Source organism: Artemia sp. Qi Xiang Cuo, chromosome 20 (assembly GCF_049724085.1).
Source record: "Artemia sp. Qi Xiang Cuo chromosome 20, ASM4972408v1, whole genome shotgun sequence".
NCBI classification, from domain to species: Eukaryota; Metazoa; Arthropoda; class Branchiopoda; order Anostraca; family Artemiidae; genus Artemia; species Artemia sp. Qi Xiang Cuo.
Window position 1 is genome coordinate 17,849,574 of NC_142813.1, and position 25,922 is coordinate 17,875,495.

The 25,922-nt window shown below is 34.4% G+C and overlaps 1 protein-coding gene across 3 annotated transcripts in view; it reads right to left on the bottom strand.

Moving 5' to 3' along the window:
* Positions 1-25,922, bottom strand: part of Nprl3 (GATOR complex protein Nprl3) — a 61,535-nt gene that overhangs the window by 17,766 nt on the left and 17,847 nt on the right. For all 3 annotated transcript variants that reach the window (XM_089105748.1, XM_089105747.1, XM_089105746.1), the window contains exons 4-9: positions 25,276-25,458; positions 21,336-21,470; positions 14,317-14,405; positions 8,800-8,908; positions 7,597-7,797; positions 1,232-1,329 (exon numbers count right to left, since the gene is read on the bottom strand). In XM_089105748.1, coding sequence (XP_088961874.1) covers positions 1,232-1,329; positions 7,597-7,797; positions 8,800-8,908; positions 14,317-14,405; positions 21,336-21,470; positions 25,276-25,458 — 815 coding nt within the window. The remainder of the gene's footprint in view (positions 1-1,231; positions 1,330-7,596; positions 7,798-8,799; positions 8,909-14,316; positions 14,406-21,335; positions 21,471-25,275; positions 25,459-25,922) is intronic.

The window sequence follows — 25,922 nt, forward strand, 5'->3', positions numbered from 1 at the left end:
AGTTGAATTAAGAAATTCTGTCGTAAATTCAATTTCCCCTTCCTGCTTATCCTTTAAAAGCACTAAAATAAGACGTTCCTTTTTCAATTGTAATTTTGGGAAATATCTACAGCATAATTATGCAACAGCATAATTATCATGTTATTCTTTGGTTTTAAGTCACATTTTCGTTTGTTATTCAATGTGATTTGCTGCCGTTTCTTGTTCGAAGCCTTTTTCTTCAGCTGTTCAGAGTTATTTGTCATCTTGTGTAATTTTGCATGTGTCATATATAATAAATATTAATTCCTCTTCCTGTTTATCAATCACGGACTCGCATACACACCAAAACTAACACGTTTCTTCATTCAATTATAATTTTGCTTTGTCTTCTAACCGCATATTTCGTTGTGCAACATTTCTGTTTGCAATTCAATATGATTTTTACTGTTTTACAGCAAATATTTACAGATTTTATATAAGGAAAAATACACACAAACACACACACACATACACCCGGGAGATTCCGAGCCCTAACTTGGTCCTGAATATTTTGCTGTACTTACTTTCAGAAAATTGAAAGTATCCGAAGAAATTTAGACCTCCAATTAAACTTACGCTTTATTAAATCTTGGAATCTTTGGTCTTTCTAGTTCTGCTGAGTAAAACTACACTTTCAGCGGTTTTAATTGTTTCCGGTTCTCAGTCAAAGTTTTTATTTTCCTTTTAAATCTAATTTTTGCTAAAGCGAAGTTTCTCATTTAATGATTAAAATATCCTTTTCAAAACTTTAAAGCACAAAGGTTAACCGTGGTTCTAATTTATTAAGATTTGCTTCTACCACAAAAGATTAGCATGTAACAAAAAAAGAAAAGAAAAAAAAGAAAGAAAAAGACTTGAAAAGAAATAAAAGTATTTTTCTTTTTTTGCGTCGTTGTTCTGCTATTTTTATTTCATCACAAAAAATTGATAAATCAATTCTGACTGATAAGTGCTCTATTTCTTTCTCCTTATCCCCATCACTTAATATCCCCATCACTTCTTCCGAAATTCATACCGACAGTCAAGGCTGTACCCAAAATTTTTGTTCGGGGGGGGGGGGGGTACAAAAAACTTAAAAAAAAGCATCGAAAGTTTTTTATAGGCCTATGCATTTTCGGTACGTTTTTACAAGTCTGAAAAAAAAATGGGGGGGGGGCCTAGGGAGGACTACAAATGAATAAACTACGAAAAAAAAACGAAAGCTACTTACGCTGAAGACGGAGTAAAAGGCGCTATAACATAGGCGTTTGCATCGCACAAGGGAAATATTGGGGTTCCAAAAGCCCAATAAACTAGATATCCACAAAGCTGAAACGGAAAATAAAAGTTTATAGATGCTTATCCTAATTCAAATACTTTCCATAATCAACTTGAATTGTTTTCTCTGTTTACTCATAAGGACAAAAACTTAAATCCGGAAAGGGTTAAATTCACTTCAATGTAATCAGGGCTGGACAGCAATTGATGGACTATTTGCATAGAAACATTTGATAAAGCCTGATAAAGCCTGATTTGATAAAGCCTGCTGAAATCAAAAACATTTGAATTGAGGCCTGAATATAGAGTGAATGAATGTACGAATTTTAATACTTAGCAATTGTCATACTCAATCTTATCACCTATCAATTTAAAATTGCTATATACCAATAACCGTACAAGGTGGCGAGAACGAGACTACAGAAAATAAAAAAATACAACGAATGAACGAACATTTAAAATTAAAACATATTAAATTGGTCGCAACTGAATCGAATGGTCGACACAATAATGGCAACAGAATAAAACTTTGAGGACAGAAAGACAACATCTACACAAAATTGACCATTGCTTCGTACATATTAATTCGCACCAAAATGCGATGTTTATATGGGCCCCTGCAAGACAGAACCATCTCAAACGCTCTTCTAATTTTCTGTTTTAAACTATTTACTGAACCGTACAAAGTTAAGGTTAAACACAAATGGCAATCAGTGTTGATGCTGCGGTGGCATCTAGATTACTTACTACTGTAAATGCAACAGGTGCTGACTCTTTCTAACGATCGTTAAAAATAACCACCACGCTGTTCCTGGAGGGGAATTCTATGTTTACGATCATATATTCGTTAAAAAAAATAATTAATTTACTCTGTATGTCCCACACACATCTGATCAGATTCAAAATGTCACCCACATAATTAAAAGAAACAAATAAGCCCCTTGGAAAGTAAAATACGTTTTTAGTGAAATCCGGCTTCTGAGGATGTAAAAATGCTAATATAAAGAGGCCGTGATGATAGAGCGCGTTGGCAAATGCCTTTTTACACTGGCAAGGGACATAATAGACAAGCGAAAGTCGGGTATCTACTACCTTTACTCCAACCTTCAACTTAGAATACATGTGTCTAAAAGTGGCAATAGCTGGTTCATCAAAACCTCTCTTAACGGCAGAAACAAGTGGTTGCCCATGGACGCCCAAATCAAAAGCACTGCAGACGTTGTGGTCGGAAAAAGTTTTGACTTTAGCGCTCGTACATAAAAAATAAGACATTAATCTCTGCACGTGGTTGCGGCTAATTTCATAGGCAGTGCAATCGCACTGCCTAAGTAAAGAACGATGTTGGCATCAAGTATTATTATTATTTTATTTCTCCCATGCCCGGGCACTTCGTATCAAAGGTGTTGTCTCAGAAACTTCGAGAAGGCCTCATTCGATTGAACATTGGAATGGCTGGTGCCCTTTTTAATAGTCGAAAGTGATTGGAAAGCAGCTAACACCCCTTCCATGCCCACTATTTCCCGAAACACATCCAATCATAGAAAGCGTTGTCGTAGAAACTTCAAAAAGGGCTCATCTGATTGGAAATTGAAATGGCTAGTGCCCTTTTTAATAGTCGGAAGTGATTGGAAGGCAACTAACACCCCTTCCACCCCCAACATTTATCCACACACATCCAACCAAAATTTTGAGATAGCCATTTTGTTCAAAGTAGTCGAGAGGTCCAGAAATTATATCTAAGAGGATGATAATCCCCCACAGCTCTCAGGGTAAGGGTTGTAAGTTGTGCCCTGGGGGCATATAAGGCGTTTATAGAGAGTGTTGTCTTAGAAACTCAAAAAGGGATCATTCGATTGGAAATTGAAAGGGCTAGTGCCCTTTTCAAAGTCGAAAGTGATTGGAAGGCTTAACATTTTTATAGTAAAGATCGATGTTGGTACAATGTATTATTTCTTATTTTTGGACCAGGGCGCTTCGTATCGAAGGAGTTGTCATAGGAACTTCGAAAAAGGCTCATTCGATTGAAAATAGAAAGGACTAATGCCCTTTTTAATAGTCGAAAGTCATTGGAGGGCAACTAGTCCTCATCCCACGCCCACCCTCCCAATTGCCCATTATGTTTAAAAACTAAATGTTGCCTAAGATTAAATAAAAATTCACTATGTTAATGCTAATTCCCAATAAGGCATCTCAGCAGTATACCAAGAACGACTGAGGGTATAATGTTCAAACTTTCGGAACTACTTCTGCTCTTAAAATTTAACCAAATCAAAATAGCGTAAGTGTATCCAAGCTATCAAAGAAAATAAACAGATTTTTTTTTGCGAATGGTATCAAGTTTTCGATTTCAGGTGAACTAGAGGAGGTATGAAACTAAATTAAACACTACTATTTGTGTCCAAATTTTTAAAAGGGTGTATGTTGTTAAAAATTGTTGAACATTTTTCTCCAACATCCAAATAGCAGGCCAAACTATAAAGTCTTAAAAAACAAAAAGAGTTAAAGAAGTATTTTCTTTTTCCCTAAAAAGATTGTGTCAATATAAAACGAACAGAAATTAATTTTAAAAAAACTTTTTCCACAAAATAAGTTTTTCAAAGAAAAGTAAAGAACTCCATTAAACAAAAAATGAGCAAAAATCAAATCAAATAATCTACCAAGCGTGAAACTACCACAAATCAGCATCGATAAATAAATGAAACCCAAAACGAGCAGAAATTACAATAAATATCCGAGTCAAACCCAAAACGAGCAAAAATTAACATGAGTAGGACTCAAAACCCCTATGCCTTCCCAAGGCCAGAACATAATTTACACTTTGCTGAAAAAAATACAAATGAATGTGCATTCAGTTTAATAAACATATACTGATATTTAGTAATCAAAATGTTAATATTATTTGATTTATTAAAGTTATAAAAGTAAAAACATTTATATTTTTTCAGTAAACATTTATACTTCAGCCAAATAAAACTGATCAGTAGTGAATTCAGACGGTCTTTACCTTTTTTTGACGACAAGAGTAATTATAACCGTAAAAAAAAAAGAAGAAAGTCACTAGACCAGATGTATGCCACAGTGATTATCTACTTCTTTAAAGCCCTTCTTTTTTAGCTTCAGGATAGCCGAACAAACATCCAAAATACTCAGTATGTGCCCAAGTCCCGGTTTAACATATTTGAAACAAAAATTTGAAACAATCAATTTTTTAGTCTTTTATGAAATTTGTCTTTCATAAATTAACACCTTTTGGATGCTTGCGCCTATCGTTGTCACATGATTTTCTAATGTTACATCATGCTTGCATTTCTATGAGAAGCTAAAGTGGAAGTAAAAAAAAGTTACTTTTTGATAAAATAGGGCACTAAATACAAAGTTTTTGTTCTGCCTTCACAGAAATACTTCAGATGTAAACCAACCATAAAAGTTTGTGTTTTCCTGTCTAAGAAATGAAACAATTATATTATTTATTATATTATTTACGTCGCATGAATTTCTAATGTTACATCATTTTTGCATGTCTATGAGGTGTTGAAGGTAGAAGTAAAAAAAAAAACTGGAAACTTAAAATAAATTTCTGACATATATTCCCAAAATTATACAACAAGAAGTACTGTTACTCTCGCGGACCCTTACAAATAATTGGAAAATCGTACTGCTTTTCATGGTGCAAACGGGGAAATGAACATATAAATAGGGGTTATTGCTCCAAGGGGTTATATACTTTTTATAGGTAGAGGGAACTTTTATACTAGATGCTGGGGCTCTAAAATCTGTTTCTGTCTGTTTGATCTAGGCCATTAATAGATAATGTTATTCAAAAATTTTAAACCCTCATTTATCAGATTGGCCAGGGCCATTCTAGGGTCCACTCCTACACCAGGCTTCTTGGTGTGAAAATAGTCCTTTCGTGTTAGCCCGTTTTGAGAGTTCAGAGTTCATGTTTTGTCCGAATTGAAATTGGGAGATTAAAAGTGAGTTATTTCCTCTAACTGTGTCAGATTATTTTTCTTTTCCGAACCCAGGCAGGGTAGGAAAATAGTTTTCAAGAAGTACCCTCATTAATATATCGACAGGAGGGTTCGTTTACCCTCCAAAGAGATAGCTAGAGAGTTATCGGTGGTGACACATGTCAAGGCACCCTTGACCAATAATTTGGCCCTTGAAAAGGCAGTACACGTTTCACACACACACACTGGTTGCAATACGAGTGCGTGAAGAAATTGTAGAACCATTAAACCGCTTGATTGCGTTACTATACTCTAGCGGCACCGTCGGCGGCACTGGTGTGGCGTTAAAGATCAAAGACTGGTAGCAGATAGGCTATCATATCATAGCACTAGATAATTGGGATCTTAACAGCTTGATAAACAAAAAACTACTATGATGTTTCCAAGACACGAATGAAAAACTGAGGTTGATTTTTCAAAGAAAATGGAACAAATAAACAAAAATAATTCTGGCCTTCCAACTATACAATCAACCGACACCTCATCAAAACCCTTAAAGAATTGTACTACCTCAAAAATAACTACACATGCATCAACGTTTGTAGATCTAATAGATTAAGACCCACAAGTTTCAACCTCACCTTGAATTTTAACAAATCTTTCGCCAGAATCAGTCTGGAGTGTGTCCACTGATGAAGATTGTTGCTTGCGCTGTAAACCCTAACACAGGAAGACGTAAGAACCCAACTAAAATTGAGAGACAGGAAAAACTAGTATTCAAGTTGTGCTTTTAAAGCAACTGAGCATAGCCCGACCTCCACAGTGGAAGTGGGGCTCCTTAAATTAATATCTCCAGGAAATGTATCGGAAAAGTAGATGTCCCCCTATAATCTTAACAACAACTATCTAGAACTAGAAATATTTCTGATAGTTCTGTCTTTGTTATGATTAAGGATCGATCCAATGGCTGGAAAAGGAGAAAGAAAGATCCTAAATTCTTATCATCGGGACACCATGCCGAAGAGACATCGAATCTAAAACTACACTTGATTGGAAAGGAAGAGCCAATGTCTTACTTGGGAATATTGGGTATTCGGGCGCAAACCAACCATTGCGTAGGAGTGAAGCTCCTAACCTCTTGGCATTCACTAAAGGAGCCATTGGACCTCGAACAAACTTAGAAGAAAGTATGGTTAAGTGTCCTAGTTGTGCCCTCTGGAGACCGGTATCCATCCCACTCTTTGTGGAGGAGCGTGGTCTGTCCGTCCTTGTCATGACGATATCTACTAGAAGAGGTTGTCAAACAAGGTCAAACTTGTTGGGAAGTAACTAATGTCTTACTTCTGCTACTTCAGGGTTGGACCCGATCTTACCTCTGTGGGAATGGAAGAAAAGGGCTTAATTTCTGTACATCAGAACATTTATCAGAATAGATTTTGGGATTTAAAAAAAAAAAAAAGATTGGCGAAAAACTAAAGTTACTCCCAACGTTGTTTTTGAGCCAAAATCCGATCTGACCTCAATACGTTGTGAAAGTCTCATAAATTTTTGTCATCAGGGTATTTACAAAAGGTTTTTTTTTAAACCAACCTAATATATATATATATATATATATATATATATATATATATATATATATATATATATATATATATATATATATATATATATATATATATATATTTATATTTATATATAAATATATATATATATATATATATATATATATATATATATATATATATATATATATATATATATATATATATATATATATATATATATATATATATATATATATATATATATATATATATATATATATATATATATATATACATAAACCAGAAAATACAAGTTTTAGGGGTGAAATGTAGTTGCATACAACTCGACTGGGACCCTTAGATTGAAACGGTGGGGTTGACTCATGGGTTGTAATTGCCACAGTAGCGACTACTGTATTTGGAAAGAATTTTGAATGATTAAAAGAATGCTGTATATATTTTTGGTTATCTAATTTCTGTGTTATATGGAAAACATTACCAATTTATTCATTTCAAGTTATTAAGAAATTAAAAGTAGTTAAGGGTTTTCTTTATATGTTAGTTAGCATTTGCGTCAGGTCAATAGAGCTCTTAGAAATAGAGCCTTAGAAATTGTCTCCTAAACAATGTTTTCAAGCTCCTATATCCATTCTTTGTCAATTTAAAGGCTTAGAAGTTTGCATAGACGGACATGCTGTGACCATAGTTGCTGTGACCATTTAAGTCGTCTTGGTACTGAAGTTCTAACTAGCCATCGTACAGGCCCTAAGGTTGCTACATTTCTGAATATTCCTCCTACATAAACATCAAAAGAAATATCGTACCTCAAGAACATGATCTAAGGCAACATCAGCGTCAGCAGCTAGACTCTGTATACTTCTTGTAGGGTTAAGAACCCGTATCAGCCTCTTCAAAGCCGGAGAAGAATCTAAAGGCAGCCTTGAAAGTAATTCGTCCCGCTCAATGAGTAAGAGTATGGTGTGGTATGGCATTAAGTTTCTTATGCACTGGTGTAGATCACTTGGCTAAAACAAAAATAAAGTCAAAAACCAAAAATAATGGCAATAGAAAAAAAGACATTTTTTTCTTCTAGAAAATGAAAATAGAAGCATAACATCTAGATTTCTATCTCTTTCTTCCGCTATACAATTTATCAATCTGAGCTTAACTTCAGCACGGCGAGGTAAAGAGTCTCTTAGACTCTTTGTTTCATGACTCGTTCCATTTTAAGTTAGCTTTAATGACTTCCATTTCCTATTTTCCTCTTTGAAGGAGAGTGTTGAATAAACAGCATAAATTTCTGATAATAAGAATTACATAAGCCAGGCTTCATTAAAGGTAGAAAATTTCGTATTTTGAAAAGTCTAAGCTGTTTTGTCTCACGACTGGAGTATCCAGCTAGAACTTTCAGGAATTTTGTTTTATTTGGGGGAGGGGGAGGAGAGGAGTGAAATAGTTTTATCCTGTCCTGACAAAAATATGCTGCTTTTTTTCGTGCATGTCGTCAAACAGATAGGGTCTTCAGGTAGTCCAGAACTCAGGCTGTATCTTCATGGTTTTGACAGGAATCTTCAGTTTCTTGTAAAATCAATTTTGTCCTTAGGAAGTAAATATAATTGATTATACTGTAATGATATTGCCTGTTTCCATCTTTTTATCATTTATGCTAAATTAAAATATTTCAGCCTACCTATTACATTTCCAACTAAAAAATCACCTATTTCAATCCTTGGAGGGCAATACACAGCAGCTTCATTTTAGAATTTCTGGGGGAGGGATAGAATGCAAGATAACAATTTCAGGGATATGCAGGGATGCATATCCCTGCAGAAATGCAGGGATAACAATTTCCTTCGGATGATAACATGGTGGAAAGAAAATATTTCTCCACAATTACCCCTTTCCAGATTCTACTGTTTGTAATTTCAACCCTTAGGAAACGCCCACAGTACCTTCCTCAAATGATATTTTCGAGGGTGTCCCAACTACCCCCCCCCCCAGACAATACAAACTAATTTTGCACTTACCTTTATCGACAAATGTGGGTAGTGCAAACTATAAGCTTTTTGGGGTAAACAGAAACTGACTAGTACCCAACCATTAAGACGAACATGAATTCTTCCTTCAGTCCGTATGCTAGAAATAATAACTTCAGAAAACAAATAATAGACAATAAAAAACTTCAAACAAATAATAGAAAATTTCAGCAATATTCTTCACAACAACATGACCTAATAGGACCATAATATCAATATAAGAAATTCTTCTAAAAGCTAAGATATTTGGAACACCTCAAGGTGGAAAGAATTCAACTTTGTTCAATTATTATGGAATTACATATGGCCACAGAACGCTTCTGATAAACCTTCGAATGGAAAAAGCACGGTGTATGATTGTAAAAAGGAAACAAAATGCTACCTAATTTAGAAATCAAAGTGTCATTTGTCTTTTAATCTATTTCCGAAAACAAGGAGCGCTCGGCTCTATTCTAAATTTAATCTGTTCCCCGACCGGCCTTTGGAGCGTCACCAAAGTCGTGAAGAATCCTACATGCAAAGCTGAAGTGTGGTCAGGGTTGCGACCGTTGGTGATTTACCACCTAATATGGTGAATTTTTCGATAGAGCAAGATTTTAACTTCAGACCATTTGATAAGGATAAAACACACTATCGGAATCAAAGTGAATCAATTTAGAAATCAAAGTGTCATTTATCTTTTAATCTATTTCCGAAAGCAAGGAGCGCTCGGCTTTATTCTAAATTTAATCTGCTCCCCGACCGGCCTTTGGAGCGTCACCAAAGTCGTGAAGAATCCTGCCTGCAAAGTTGAAGTGTGGTCAGGGTTGCGACCGTTGGTGATTTACCACCAAATATGGTGAATTTTGCGAGAGAGCAAGATTTCAACTTTAGACCATTTGATAAGGATAAAACACACTATCGGAAACGACACAACATTTTAGCTGAATCTAAAAATAAGGCCGATTTTAATAGTTAAATTATATCTTTTTGAACCAGAATTTTTATTTTCAGTTTATGGTTTGTTATGGTAAACGAATATTTTTGTTTTCTACTGAGAAAAGTTATTGGATAAAGTTCTAGACATATCTAAATATTAAGATGTTATTGGACACTCAAGATTTGCATACTAAATGTTGAAATGTCAAAATATATAAAAGATAACATTGTAAATGTTTAAATAAATTCAGCCCTGGAAACGCGAAGGGTTCTATTTGAGAAAGATCCGGTGGGGATTAAGCACTAGTTAGAGATATTTCATAAGCTAAATATTAAGCTGGAGGACATAGCTAAGGACGGTTATGTCTGAGGGCTGGCAAAATTTATAATGAGAATGCGAAAACCCCATGTTAGCCCACTTACCACTCCTCCGAATACTTAATTAGTTTTGACCCATGTTAATTTTAACATCTTGAAAGTTAGATGTAATCTTTGGATAGACTGAAAAACATCAAACAAGCCCAGTTTTTAATTTTACTCATCTCAACAAAAAATTCAAAAAGGCAAACTACAAGAAAAAAAGCCTTACTTCTTCATACTGAATTTCTTCAAACGAAAACATATCTTGAAGTGAACCCTGTTAACTTTGCGAGGTACATGAGCTTTTATATAGTAAAATAAATTCAAATCAACTAAAGAAACATTAAGGAAAAACACATTTCTCACCTATCTAGGAAAAAGTTTAAAGTTGACAAATTTCTAATTTGACCCTAATGTAGTTTTACATCTGCTAAGCTTGAGGAAGGATATCAGACTTCAGATTCATCACTTTTTATTTTTATCTCCTTTGGAATTATCTACTGAGGACGGTGAATGAATTAATGGATAGAATGTGTAGCTGTTGAATTTGAATAATTTTGTTAATATTCTAATTGTAAGAGTCCGTTTCAAGATTTTTGATTGCCAGTTGAAATTTTAAAGGCTGTGATTGTCGACCAGATTTTTTCCACTGTCAACTTCAATGGCTCTTCGACCAATCACATACTTGATGCCAGTGTTCGATCTTCTTAGCCAGTGTTCGATGTTATTTCCAATTTTAGCCTTATTTTGTTCATTCTTTTGGATAACAGCTTACCCAGATCTCTAATGATTCTCCGACATTTTAAGTACCACAGCCCACTCGTAAACTTATGTAATGTCGCAGCATTTGATGAATTTTCACATTACTTCTAGACGACGAAGGACATGAGAACAAAAATGCGCTTTGCCCCATGGACTCATCTTGGGTCCATTCATAACTAAAAACCGTGGTCTTCTAAGATTTTTCCCTCGGTTGCTTAAAATTTATAAGTTTTCAGGGTAGTATTACATTATTGTCAATGTTACCAGGTTGAATCGTAAAAATAAATAAGCAAAACTAATCCGTAAATTTTTAGCATTTTTTTCGTCCGTAAAAACTCAAATATAAACAATCTGTCGATTCTCAGAGAAAGCTACGCCTTCAAAAGAAACCTACACCTTTTTAGACTTTTTGCTGCCAAAAGTTTTTACCTTTTTTTTTTGTGGATTCTTCACCCATATATCTTTCCTTTTTGATTGGTCTAGCAACTAATAAGAACTGCATAGCAGCATATAGTGGGCTTTCCCAATCAAACCTGAATTACCCGTTTTCCCTAATTATTTAAAATAAATATGGTTGCATAGGTTTCCACTTATCAGTTCAAACAATTAGTTTTCTTTTTAACTATCATTTGGAGAAACACAAAAGTCATGTCTTGCTTTTCAATTATAAACTGATTCTTCAAAATTTTTATTATCCTCGAGACTTCAACTTAAACCTCCGCTAAAAAGTTTATATCAAGGTCGTTCGTGACCCTCCTTCGTCTCCTCCCTCTCCTCCCCTCCTTCCTTTGTTCATCTCCTCCTCGCCCCTTGAAAATAACATTAGTTCAGTTGACTAAGAAAAAATAACAGTTTTTTTGTTATTTTGTAATAGGAAGTACAAAAGAAGGAAGTTCAAATAGGGAAGGAAGTTGTAATAGGAAGTTCAAAAGAAGTACAGCACCTACATATGTTTTGAAGAATATTATGTTTGGCAGAAAAGGGCCCAGGGACCCTCTTTATAAAGCCCTTCAATTATTCAGATTGAATTACATCATTTGTGAAATATTTCCTCAACTATAATTGATTTTAGACGCCATTACTAAAAAAATAAGGGATGGATGGACACAGAAAAAAGTCCTTGCCTTGATCCTTCAATCATACAGATTGAAAATCTTTGCTTGATTCTGATTTGATAAGGTGTAACATGTCCAGCTTTCCATTAAAATGTATGTATGAGGCCTCTGTTTTACACGACCACCCTGCAGTCTGGGGATCTCACCCCCGGGCTTTACTTGCCTTGTTACCCTCGAAGGTACATTGTTGGAGCTCTTGACAGTTTTGGTTAAAATAGTTATTTTAAAATTTTGATTTTAGGGTATTTGGACCTGTTTGGTGCCCAAGGACTTATCAGAAATTATCAGAAAGCTTACTCAAGTTCGACTGCGGGACATGAAGTTCTATTTCAATAAGATGTATATCAAACTAAAGAAAAATTTTAAGCTATGAATTGATCGAAAGAGAATCCACTTGAGGCTCCAAAAACGAACTACAAAGATTAGTCCCCCGAAGTTTCCCAGGAAATAAGTTTAGAAATAAGAGAAATTAATCTAAAAAAGAATTTATTGAAACCCATATATGGGTCTTAAAATACCAAAATGACTGAAAAAGGTAATAAACTTAACGCACAAAGTAGCTTACCAAAAATTTACAAATTATTTAAATGAGTAATACATCACTTTAAATTTAAATACACCACAAAAGGAAAAACAAAAGGAAAAAAGGAAATCAAAACAAAAAGCAAAACAAAACAAAGCAAAAAAGGAAATCCACAAAAAAGGAAATCACTCAAACTATTCTTGATAATGAACAGTTAGTTAAAATCAATGCTCACCAAAAAAAACAGAACTCCAGAAAAAAATATCGACAAAATATACAATTATTATTCCAATTTAATTTAAATACATTAAATTTAAATGCAATTTAATTCAAATGTAAATACACCACAAAAGGAAAAAAATTAAAGGAATTACTCAAACTATTCTTGACAATGAACTATTCTTGATGAATAAAATTAGAATTTGTATTACAATTTAAATTACTCCAATGCATTAAATTTAATGAAGCTCCACGAAAGTTACTCATAATTCTTATAATCATACAGGGGGGGGGGGAAGACATTCCAAAAAATAGGATTATTTAGATGAAATTGATAGTATCAAATCCAAAATGGCTTAAAGCCCTAGAGTAAGGGAGGTTTCAAGCATCCAAATAAAAAATAAAAATTTCTCAAGAACAAATACTGGTTTTAATTATCCAGGGGATCGTATCGAACCAGTGGGCGTATGATATTGAAAGACTTATTCGAAAAAAAACTAAAATTAGAGTTCAATTTATGCAATAACATAGTTTGCACTGCAACAAAGTGTCAGTTTCCGTCATTTTATTTCAAATTATATTCTATCATTTCTATATAATATAAATATAAATTAATATAATTAATATAACATAATTAATAAAAATATAATTAATATAATATAAATTGTATTCAAATTATATTCTAAACGATATTCTATCATTTTTGGATGTAACAGGGCAAAAACATAATCGAGTAGAAATTCAGGAATAGACAAGGGTTTCAGTACTGTCAAGCAGCTGTTTATACAGCTTTCCAGCTTCAGAAGTCATACTGCCAAGGCGTGACAATTTTGTCCCTAAATATATCTGGACTCCACTGAAAATGAACAGTTTGACCGTTTAGACCGAAATACTAACGCGTATACAACGTTGCACACTTTTGCCCAGCTGTTGAGTGCCGAGACTGTTGAGGTATTGAGGTCGAGCTTTAGCGTAAAGAGGGGTTGGGGATTGGGGACGAGGGGTTGGGGGACGTGACGAGAGGGGTTGGGGACGGCAGCTCATCCAGGCAAAGTTAAGATGGGAGTTATCCTTACGTTTGGATTATACTAAATATGATATATACGTTAAAGTAAATCCGCCCCCCCCCCAAAAAAAAGAAGAAAAAAGAAAGAAAAGAAATATACTAGTCGAGAAAGCTAAAGCATATTTATTCTCCTTTGCGTCAAATAATCAAGTTTTAGCTGGTTTTTGTTTAATATAAATGTTTTCAGTAAACAATAATTCATGGTTATTTTCAGTTTTATATGTTGCTCTATATCTTGATTTGGAAAAAAATTACTTTATTATGTAATGTGATTTTTTTTAGATCAAATGCATGTTTCCGATATTTTTTTATAAGTCGACGTGAAATCCTGCGACCGAAACGAAAACGGACTCTTTCAGAATTTAAGTTCGTGATTATGAAAATTGATTTACAGGTCTGCATGAAGATAGGTACTTTTTTAAATCCCAAGTTGCTTCCAGAAACTCATTTATTGTATGCTATTCTTACTAGTTTCCTAACTTCTTACACTGAAGATTTTTTTTTTCTATCATATATTTCAATAAATTTTTTTCATAAGAACTTACCAGTCAAATACAGTCTTCAGCTCGCGAGACAACTGACATTCGGAAAGCATTCGCTCAAAAGGAGAGCCTTTTGATTCATCTTCATGGTACTAGAAAAAAATCTTCAAGTTAATATTTGTGGGCTTGGGCTCGATACCAAGAGGTCTGATACTTTGGACCCTCCAAACAAACCATAACACCCAGAATAGCAACTATCACAATAATACTTAACGACGAAACACGTGTTTATCTGAACTTGAAAAATTATGATTCCCCATAAAATCCTTGAGAGATGTGTAGAAACCGGAATTAGTAAGGTTTTCTGATCAAAAATCCGAAAAAAATTACTTTCGAAGAAACGAAGGGTAAAAAATGAAGGAATAAAAAGGAATAAGAAGAATAAGAAGGAATAATATAAATATTTTGGCAAAGAGACAGTGACATAAATTCAGGAAAATTTATTTTTATGGGGGGATTTATTTTTCAATGTCTAGGAGGAGGGATATTTTTTTTTAATTTTTCAATGGAAATACCAAAAAAAGCAATTGTCAATGAATTTTTTTTAAAAAAAGAAGTTTTTTCCAAGATCTAGGAATATTAAAAAATATAGGGGGGGGGGGGCTGAGGCTCCCCTTGCCTTTTATAATGAGAGGTGATGTTTACTAAGTTTCTAATATATTATTACGAATAAGTTTTACAAAAATATCGCCAGTATCTCTGTTAAAAGTGAGACCTTTACAGTGTATTTTTTATTTCAACTGCTTTCCTAAGAGATGGAAAGCTTTCCAGAGGCCCAAAAGCTGGTTCAAAATAATCTTTTTTACTTCCAGGCTTTAGATATTCGTCTTTTGACGGTTTGTGTTCATGTTCCTATTTCCCAACTGTTGATGGGTTAATCCAACGATATGATATGATTTATTAACACTAAAAGCCCTACTGGACCATGGTCTTTATGGTACTATAAAAAAACCTTTCAGTTAATATTTGTGGGCTTGGGCTCGATACCAAGAGGTTTGATACTTTGTACCCTCCAAACATACCATAACACCCAGAATAGCAACTTCAAAAATAATAAATGAAAACACCCTTATTATAAACTAAACAAAAATAAAATAAAAAATAAATCTAAAGAAAATGATCTCTATGCTCCATGCCCAGTCCAATAAACCTTCCCAAATTCTTTATCCCCAAAAATTTCTATCTCTTAATATATTACCCATCCCAATATAAAATTTACCACAGGAATAGTGGAGTCTATATACGTAGCTACCAAGAATAGGATCTGTTTTCTCTTTAGCGGATTTGGAAAAAAGGTTTCAATATTTAATTCGTTTGTGAACGTTTCCGTGCTTGACGATGGAACTTTACGGGGAAAATTTGTGAATGTTATCATATTATTGTGACGTGGAGATGCAATATTATATATTTTATTAGTAAAATTCCGCATTTTACAAAAAGAAATGAAAATTGAGAGTGAGAGAGAGCCAGAGAGGAAGAAAGAGATCAGTGGACTATCTGTGGATTGAAATGTAACGTTGATATTTTTAGTATAGAAGCTGAATTAAACAAAAATAAAAAAACAATTTTCCTGGCATACTGACCCCTAGCAACGATCCAAAAGACTCAATTTAGGACATGTATGCTCAACTAGAACGTATAACTGAAGTAAGTATAACACTAGAAGATTTCAATTGTAATATTTTGAATTGTAGTGGTTTTAATTCAGTTATATTGAATTGCACGATTTCAGGTATATACTTCTGCTGAACACGATACAATCAATGATTAGTGAACATTCTACCCCGTTGATTGGTGATTTTTCCATACGAGTTAGTTAGCAGCAGCCATTACGGTGTTGCTATATATCCAAGCATCAACTTATTTGACTTTAATATGCCGGATTGAATGTTTGAATTCTAGCTTCTGTGATAAAAAAAAAGAATCAAACATCTTAGTTCGGGAAATGTAAAGTGAGAATCTCTGAAAATTTCAAGAAAAACTGATTGTAATTTTTGAAATGAACTTTATGATGAAAGAGATGGTACTTAATGAACATAAATACATGAACCCACCCATTCCTGTTTATAAAGAATGTTGTTCATTAAAGCTCAAGAGACCTTTCAAAGCTAACCGAAAAAAAAACCTTGCATTTCAGAAGGCATCATTCAACTGATAAAAGTGAGAAATGCTACGTGCAAAATATATTGCATTATTAATTAAATATTAATTTAAGTTTTAAATTTATTTAATTTAAAACTTAAGTTCCTAAAATTCATTTGATGCTACGTGCATATCCGATAAATATCTAAAGGAGTTTAAAATGCACAGAAACAAAGTGAACATTGAAGGAATAGATTTTACACTAGAGCTTTCAAAGCAAAGGAAGGGGAAAGCAAATTCCGCCTGCTAATTGACTATGTGAACCAAAAGGGAACCAGAAAAACATTATGTCAAAAAATGCTGATGATTTGTGCTTTTTTTATGAGTTTGAAACAGGAACTGTTGTAAGAAAAGAAGTTGAGGACAACAGTGGTATTTATGCTGTTATAATTTATACATCGAGGGCCGAAGAAAACACTACTAATTTGAATTTGAAAAATGTGGTGAAATCGAATCATCCTGGGTCTCAAACTCTCAAGGGATTAACCTAAAGGCTCTGAATCGCGACATTCCTTATATATCGACATTGAATTATATATCATTCCGACATCGCTTGAAACTGGGAAAATCCGTAAGAACTAAAGCAAGCCAAATTTATACCCTTACATAAAGATAGGAACAAAAGGGACCAATCGAACTAGAGACCTATACCGCTTTCGCCCCTGACTTCCAAGCTGTACAAAAAAGTTGTTCACACGAGGCTGGACGACTACTATCGTAGACTTGGAATAATTCACAAACACTTTGGTTATCGTAAGGGTTATTCTACATCAGATACCATCACGTTAAGGATGTGGTAAATAGGGCACTCAGCTTAGGTCTTCTATCTATGATGATTTCCAATGGCCTGAGGAGCTGTTTTGTAACTGTGCTTTTTGGATGTTCTTCCGTACAGACTTAAGGCCATGGGTATTTAGGGGTATCCAACTATAGTGGATTCAGTCTAGCCTACGATGGAGGAGTCTTCCTAATATAAGCAGTAAAGGTATCTAATTGTTTGTGGGGTTCCCCAAGGCTTGTTCCTTGAACTGTTGCTGTACTTGATGTAAGTTGATACATTACGATTCAAGCTACAATACCTTTTTAAGCTCGGGGACTAAGGAAATAGATCATTGACTAATACATCATCGAGTTTTCAACCAATGAATCTAGACATTACTTTTCCAGAGTTTGCCAATTCGTAAATACTGTTTTTAAATTTATCTTTGATGGTAAGTTTATTTTGCAAGTTTTTGAATGCAAGTATCTTGGTTTTAATTTGAATATGAATTTGAATTTAAGCGGAATTTCTTTGTATGTTGACTGGCTTTATTAGTTATTATTTTTCCTCCTACAATTATTTTCCTTGATTGATTGTTCTTGAGGTAGCTGATTATTATTTACTCTTTTTTCGGCGGGTGGGGGGGTGGGGGGGGGGTAATGGGATAGTTGTGGCAGAAAGTTAGTTTACTAGGAAAACATGGATTTATGATTTGGTCGAGCAAATGATGGAGGGGCTGAGATAGAGAAATAGGTTGTTTCAATGCAGGACATTGGTGTGTCCTTCTAGGAAACTAAATTTTTTCGTGTAATATGGTTGATAGGAACTGAAATTAACGGAATTTGAATTGAATGACCTAAATTGAATCAAATATTAGTAAACTAGCCAAAGAGCTCATCGGATAACAAGCATAAGAATGAAAAAAAAAATATCGTGTATGCTATTTTGTGAAGATTTTAGAAATGTCTTACCCCCCCCCCCCAACAAAAAATTAGCTTAAGCCACCCACCTCCCCAAAATAACTTATCTCACGACTTTGTCATCAAAACCACATAAATAAATTTACCGTCAAAGACTCGAATCAATCTCCCAGCCTCGAAAGAAAACAGGGAAAACGTACCAAAACCTCGAATATAATTCTTAACAATTTTAATTGAACTTACTAAATGTTATTATGAAAAACAGTCACTTGGCTTCAGAATTCAAGTTCCCATTGCATAAAGTCATATGATTGTTTTTAGAGATGAAGATTAGTGATTGGCTGGGAGTTAAAGATTTAAACCAATTATTTAGGTAGATTAGTACTAAGTACGCTAATTCATCCACCGTAATTATTATGACAGCATTATTATATTCCAAGGTTTTGCTTTCTTATACAAGAGTATTGATGCTATAAACTATTCTTTTGCTTTGAAGTTTGGGTAGGACTCAAGTAGCAGCACTCGACCCACAGTAGTAGAGTGGCTAGTTAGGGATAACTGTAGTGCTCACAACCGATTCCTCTGTATATCAATGACTCAAATTCAGTCGGATATTTTGGGTCCAAATCGTAAATGTAACTCCTTGCATCTAGTGCTTAAGGAAATGTTTTTTAACTCAAAATAGTCAAAATGTCTGTTCTGGAGAAATGATTCTGACAGGGTCTTTAATTCTGTTGATGTCAGTTCGTTTAAATCATTATTCTGGAATTGGGCGAGCTAGGCGACTGTAAATTTAATTCAGTTGCACCAGCGTCAACAGAGTCAAAACTGCTAGAACATTTGTTGCTTTTGCGACCGTAAAATTTTATTCAGTTGCAGCAGCGTCGACAAAGTCAAAACTGCTGGAGCATACGTTGCTTTTGCGACCGTAAAATTTAATTCAGTTGCACCAGCGTCGACAAAGTAAAAACTGCTAGAACATCTGTTGCTTTTGCGACCGTAAAATTTTATTCAGTTGCAGCAGCGTTGACAAAGTCAAAACTGCAAGAGCAGATGTTGCTTTTGCGACCGTAAAATTTAATTCAGTTGCACCAGCGTCGACAAAGTCAAAACTGCTAGAACATCTGTTGCTTTTGCGACTGTAAAATTTTATTCAGTTGCACCAGCGTCGACAAAGTCAAAACTGTTAGAACATCTGTTGCTTTTGCGACCGTAAAATTTTATTCTGTTGCAGCAGCGTCGACAAAGTCAAAACTGCTTGAACATCTGTTGCTTTAGCGACCGTAAAATTTGATTCGGTTGCAGCAGCGTCGACAAAGTCAAAACTGCTAGGACATCTGTTGCTTTCGCGACCGTAAAATTTGATTCAGTTGCAGCAGCGTCGACAAAGTCAAAACTGCTAGAACTTCTGTTGCTTTTGTGACCGTAAAATTTAATTCAGTTGCACCAGCGTCGACAAAGTCAAAACTGCTAGAGCATATTTTGCTTTTGCGACCGTAAAATTTAATTCTGTTGCACCAGCGTCGACAAAGTCAAAACTGCTAGAACATCTGTTGCTTTCGCGACCGTAAAATTTGATTCAGTTGCAGCAGCGTCGACAAAGTCAAAACTGCTAGAACATCTGTTGCTTTTGCGACCGTAAAATTTTATTCAGTTGCAGCAGCGTCGACAAAGTCAAAACTGCTAGAACATCTGTTGCTTTTGCGACCGTAAAATTTAATTCAGTTGCACCAGCGTCGACAAAGTCAAAACTGCTAGAACATCTGTTGCTTTCGCGACCGTAAAATTTTATTCAGTTGCAGCAGCGTCGACAAAGTCAAAACTGCTAGAACATCTGTTGCTTTTGTGACCGTAAAATTTTATTCAGTTGCACCAGCGTCGACAAAGTCAAAACTGCTAGAATATCTGTTGCTTTTTCGACTTCCACAATAAGAAACAATTATCAATACAGATAACTTACCGTTTGAGTTCTGAGTTCGCACTGAGTACTTACCGTTTTGGGTGAAAATAAATAAAGCATTCCATCATATCATTAATTTGAAATTGCTTTATATTCTATATAAAGCAATATCGTTGTGTCCTTCTGCATTATATGGGAGCCCCTTTTTTGGTTTACAAGACAGCAATTTCTGATCCACTGGGAATATGAATTGAGTCCATCTTTTTCTACAGGAAACGGCGTTCGCCCAGGTGGCGTATTATCTGTTTCCTTTTTTACGGCTTATTATGATAACGTCAATAATAAACTTGCTGCTATGACCTTGGATACCATGTTGGCTCAGTCTGCATAAGCAATTGCAGTTATGCCGATGATCTAGTTATATTGGCTGCGTGTCCTACTACATCGTGGTTACAGCAGTAGCGACAGTCTTGTAAAGGATGAAACTCGACCAATAGTAATTTTCATTAAAAATCTTGATTAAATAATTTAAATTGAAAGTTTTGATGCTTGCCATGATGTTCTGTATAATTTGTCCAAGACTTGTACATGTTTTCGCCCACGACATTCTTTAATACCCCATGATTCTGCCTGTTTGGCTATGCTGAAATAATCTGGCATTCGTGAAAAAGTTCCGTTACCTAGGGTTAATCTTTAATGAGTATTTGCTTGACAATGCTCCAATTCGCCATTCTTTTAGGTCAGTGTACTTATGATAAAATCTACTGCTCTGCTGGCTTTGTAATTGCTTCGCTGAGGTAAAAAACCTCTTTTTTCATGATTACTGCACCAGTATTTTTGGGTTGTCTTTTGTATTCAGACTATACATGGTTTAAGTGAACTTAAAGTAGCTTGCAATGATATCCAACGTTTCTTGCATAAACTGCCTCGTTATGTTACTGTTATATTACGTTATACCACTGGGATGTGTGCTGATTTTTTGTTTGCCAACTTTTAACTGGATACACGTATCTTTTCACTTTTCGTTGAGCGAGCGTCTATTTTCGTCAGATAATGAGCTAGTTGAGGCATTATCGTCTTTTACGCCTTTTACTGCCAATGTACAGAAAGCTGCTCAAACTCAAAGGTTCCAGATCGGCTATTTCTGCTGCATTTTGCTTGTTCTTAATTTTTTGCATTTTTTTTTGTTTATTGAGCTTTTTGATTTACTTTTTATTATTTGGCTGGAATAAAATTATTGAACTGTATTGAATAAAGAAAATAATCTTCAAAAAGAATCCTACTTGTCTATTTACTTTACCTCATCTTGTATTGAAAGCATCCTTTTAGATTGTTTGGTGAGATAATTGCACCTTTTCTCTTCGTATAATATAGCAATTCCAATTCGCTTAGATAGATCGTGATAACAATCGACTATAGAATGATTTGCTGTAGCCTGTAAAATGAAGTATTATTATTTTGAAGGGTCAAAAATAAATTTCACAAAAGGTGCTAAGTTATGGTCATCTACGGCTATCCTAAATTTTGGGTTCAATGTTAGCATTAAAGTTAAAAAAGTTCTTTTCAAATTAAAATAAAGGGCAACATCACAACTCAAAATGAACACGAGTTATACAGTATAAGGTGGGGTCTGGCCCTCCTCAAAACCTATATTGTATACACTTATGTCTCGCTTGTTCAAAGGCAAACTGCTTCCTGTTAAGCACTACTAAAAATTTAGCTTGGTACTTAATTTCGAGCATTGTCTGATATGTTGAAATTTCAACTAAAGTCATTTAAGTGGGCAAATTACGACGCGTGCGTTTCTTCGTAAAAGTGTATCTAAAAGTTAAAGAACTAACTCCACTAAAAGTTGTATCCCCCTCCTATCTGTTTTGACACAGCATCGAAAAAAAAATTATACACCTCTAGAATTTTCCAATAGATATCCAGTGACCTTTCCAGTTGAGCGTATTTCTACTACATATACAGATAAACTATCAAATCGTTTATGTTAATGAACGGTAAGTAAAGAGCAACCCTTGTAAAAAAAAATCAGACTTCTGATAAAGATGTGTCTTGTCAAAGATGCATGATGCAAAAATAGTGAACTTCTTTGCCTATAAAAGGGAAAGACCTTGGGCTTCGCAAGTGAGATCCATTTTAGTCTAAAGTCCTACCTTGGCCAGTAGTCATTTTAAATGGCTGTGGCTGTGGGCGTTTGGAGTGAAAGGAACGGAGATAGGACTGAAGATAGGTAATGTAGCCAAATTAGTAAAGGGACTTTTAAGGCCAGGAAATTCAGAAATTACAGTGTAAAGACCAGGAAATTAATGATAGATGTAAGGGAGAGCTAATTTTGAAGCACATGGGGAAAAAAGAAAACATTTAGGGAGGATAAGACAAGTGAAACATCCTCACTCATGCGCCATATGTGGAGAAGTGGTGAGGACTTGCCTCACCCTTTGTCCCAAATTACTAGATTTAAGACATTTATTTTCAAGTAAGGAGAGGTCAAGTCAGTGATAGTGTTCAGTAATGGTTTGAATGATTTTGGGACTATTAAAACATTACAAAATATATTAAATTTTGAATGCAACATAGAGGAAATTATTTGTACGGAAAAGGAGAGGAACGAGCGCTAAATGATTGTCGAATGTATCAAAGTTTTTCTTTCTATTTTATTTGATTGAGTTGTTGAATTAGAAATTTGAGTGTTTTCCTTTTTGTGTTAACTTAAGGGACGGTAAAGCCAGCTGTATATACATAGTACCAGGAGACCGAGCTTCTCTCGGTCCCTGGTACCCTGCAAGCGGCAGGCTTGTATATGTGATTCGTGCTTCCACTTGTCTTCTAACCCCAGGTTAATTTGAACTTCTTAACCAGATCTTTACCCGATAATTATTTTTGGTCTAATTACGTTTTTACATACTTCAGTAGCAACCAGTCGTGTTCCATTGCACTTACCCTCTGAAATATATAAATTACACATTAGCACATTTATCGTCTAAAAGCTACTGCGTCATTGGCGCTTTACTGAAAACCAATTTTATGACAATTATTGTCTTTTGTGCCTAATATTGAAAACAAACATTACAATTATAGTAACATTTTGAACTGATGAGCTTTCAGCAATTAATATCATTATACATCAAATATTCAGCTTAATTTATTAGCTCTTTTTAAAGTTGTTAAACACGAATATAGTTTCACTACAAACAAGTGTTTCGATACTGCCTCCTTTCCTAACTGTAAATAAAAACCAAAAGCCTACTGCGTCATTGGCGCTTAACTGAAAACGAAGTATATTACAAATATTTTCTCTTCCAGTTCTTACAGCATTGAAAATAAAAATACAATTACAGTAAAATAAATTATTCAACTGATGGATCTTTCAACAATTAATATCATTATACATTAATTATTCAATTTGATATGTTTTTACTTTCTAAGACTGTTCAAGACACATATAGTTTTCAGTAAAGCGCAAATGACGCAGTAGGTTTTAAACTTTTACAGTGAGAGAAGGAGGTCATACCCAAACTCTTGTTTGTAGTGATTTTTGTTCGTTTCAAGCTTGATTTGACTATTCGATTCAAGATTTCACTCGTTTAAGAATTATCGTGTAGTTCTTTAGTTTTAAGTCAGGGAGCGATTCTGGCGTGAATTCAATTCCTCCCTCCTGTTTATGCTTCACAGAATCATAACTTTTATAAGATTTGCATGCTCCTTGGGGGCGATTGATAATCTCAGAATTAATTTTACATTCTTCTTTCTTGAGCGGCGCAAAAATAACGTGTTCCTTTATTCCATTGTAATTTAGATTACTTTGCGAATACTTCGTATTCGATTGATAATGCACATCATATCTTCTAACCACAGATTTCGTTATGCATCATTTTCGTTTGCGATTCGTTGTGATTATTACTCCCGCTAGTCTTTTAATCACAGATTTGGTAGTGCATAATTTTCTTTTATGATTCGTTGTGATCTCGCTATCGCTAGTCTTCTATCCGCAGGATTCGTTGTGCTTACTTTTCGTTCATCATTACCCATGACTTCATTTCTCCATTGAGCTGTTCAGACAGCTCAGACATTCAGACATCATTTTTGATGGAGCTGTTCAGATGTATTCATCATCTTGAACAATTTTGCGTGACGTCATAAATACCAAAAAATATTAGACAAAAATGACTAATTTTTCCACTTTCGTGACTTATCTATATCATCTTCACAAGCCGAAAAATGTTAGTGTGCCAATTTTCAGAAAAAGGTGTTGAGCTGTTTTCAAGAAAAACATATAAAAGTAAGAGTAAATATTGAAAACAAATTTCCAGAAATTTAGAAGAGCTCGAAAAGCCTCGATAATGGCGGTGGATCAAAATCCAAAGTGCACCATTAGAATCACTATGGAATCAAAGACTTATAAGCTTTATAACTAAAGCACTCTTATTAGATCATTTGTCTACCCCTCAGACTGTTTATTTGCGTGACAAAATTGCACATATCAAGTGAGAAAATTTGGTTTTACTTCGTGTCAGAAGAACTTTTGTCTTGTCTTCTTAAATAAATCATGTCGTCGAGTTCTTCAGTTTCATTGCCCAAGTTAAACAAAAGCCTTTTTGTAAAAACTATTTGTGAGTTTTTAAAAAAGCAAAAAATACATTCAAAACAAAGGTTTTCTTACGTAAGTAAAGAGTGAAGTTGAAACTTGAAAGAAAAAAATTATTGCGTCTCCGATTACAAGATATATCTACAAGACTAGCTAAATAAACTGACTCATTATATTTTCCAATATCTGTAGAACTTTAAATCGGGCACTTCCCTGAAAACTGTTATGCTTTGAGGTTTTCTTTTAGAAAGTCATAATTGGTGGATGAATGTTAAAAGTTATCGATCAAATGTTCAATTAGACCATTTATTTGTTTTCTATTAAGAGAATACTCGTTTTTTTTTTTTTTTTTATATATTTTGTGTCTTCAGTAAATGGCTACTTTCTACAATTATAACTGTATTTCAAAAAATTAAAAAAATAATTATTTTATAATTTTACGGGTTTTTTTATATTACAAGCGTAATTGGCGCCACTATAATTTTTGCTCATTTAAAGTTTACACGTGGCTCTTTACTTCCGTAAAAAAACTCTTTTGTCTAAAATTTAACAGTTAAGACTAGCAGCAGGGACCCTCGTCAGATTTAAGAATATTTTTTTTACAAAGTGTTATGCTAGTATACACAAATATCAGCGGAACTATTCTCACCCTTAGGGCAAAAACTATGCTAAACAAGATCATGCCAGACATATTTTTTTCTGGCCTGCATCCAGTAGGTCTTTCACTCGTAGGCAACAGAATGGGATGTCCAACGAACCTAACCTCGCTCACTTTTAGCTCAAATTTCTTCCCGCACAGCTCCGACTTCACAGCACATATATGAGACAAAACCTAGAAATCAAATAACCGAAATTAAAAAGACTATTTTCCAAAATTATAACCCTTGTGTAGTTAAGACAGTTCCATAATTTCTCAAGACGTCAGGTAATGGGCGTGTACTCATTAAGCAGGATTGGAAAAATATTTTGTCATAGGCGACGCGAGGAAAGTTAAAAAGAAAAGCGAAGAAGATTTTTTTTTATTCTAAACATTCCTATTTTTGTTAATTTTTACATTTTTGGAGGGAAAACATACTAAACGGTCTGGGGAAACGGAATGGGGATTTTCCCCCATTCCTGTCCACTCAAATATTTCTGTCAAATAAACTAGAACATCTCGCTTGCTATTGTTCAAATCAGTAAGAGAAGATTTTAACAATGGATTCCATGAGACGAAGAACAGTTCTTCCCACGCAAACTAAGTAGTTTTGTATTTCTATTTACAATGATATTTTAATATTATTTTTTCAAACTAAA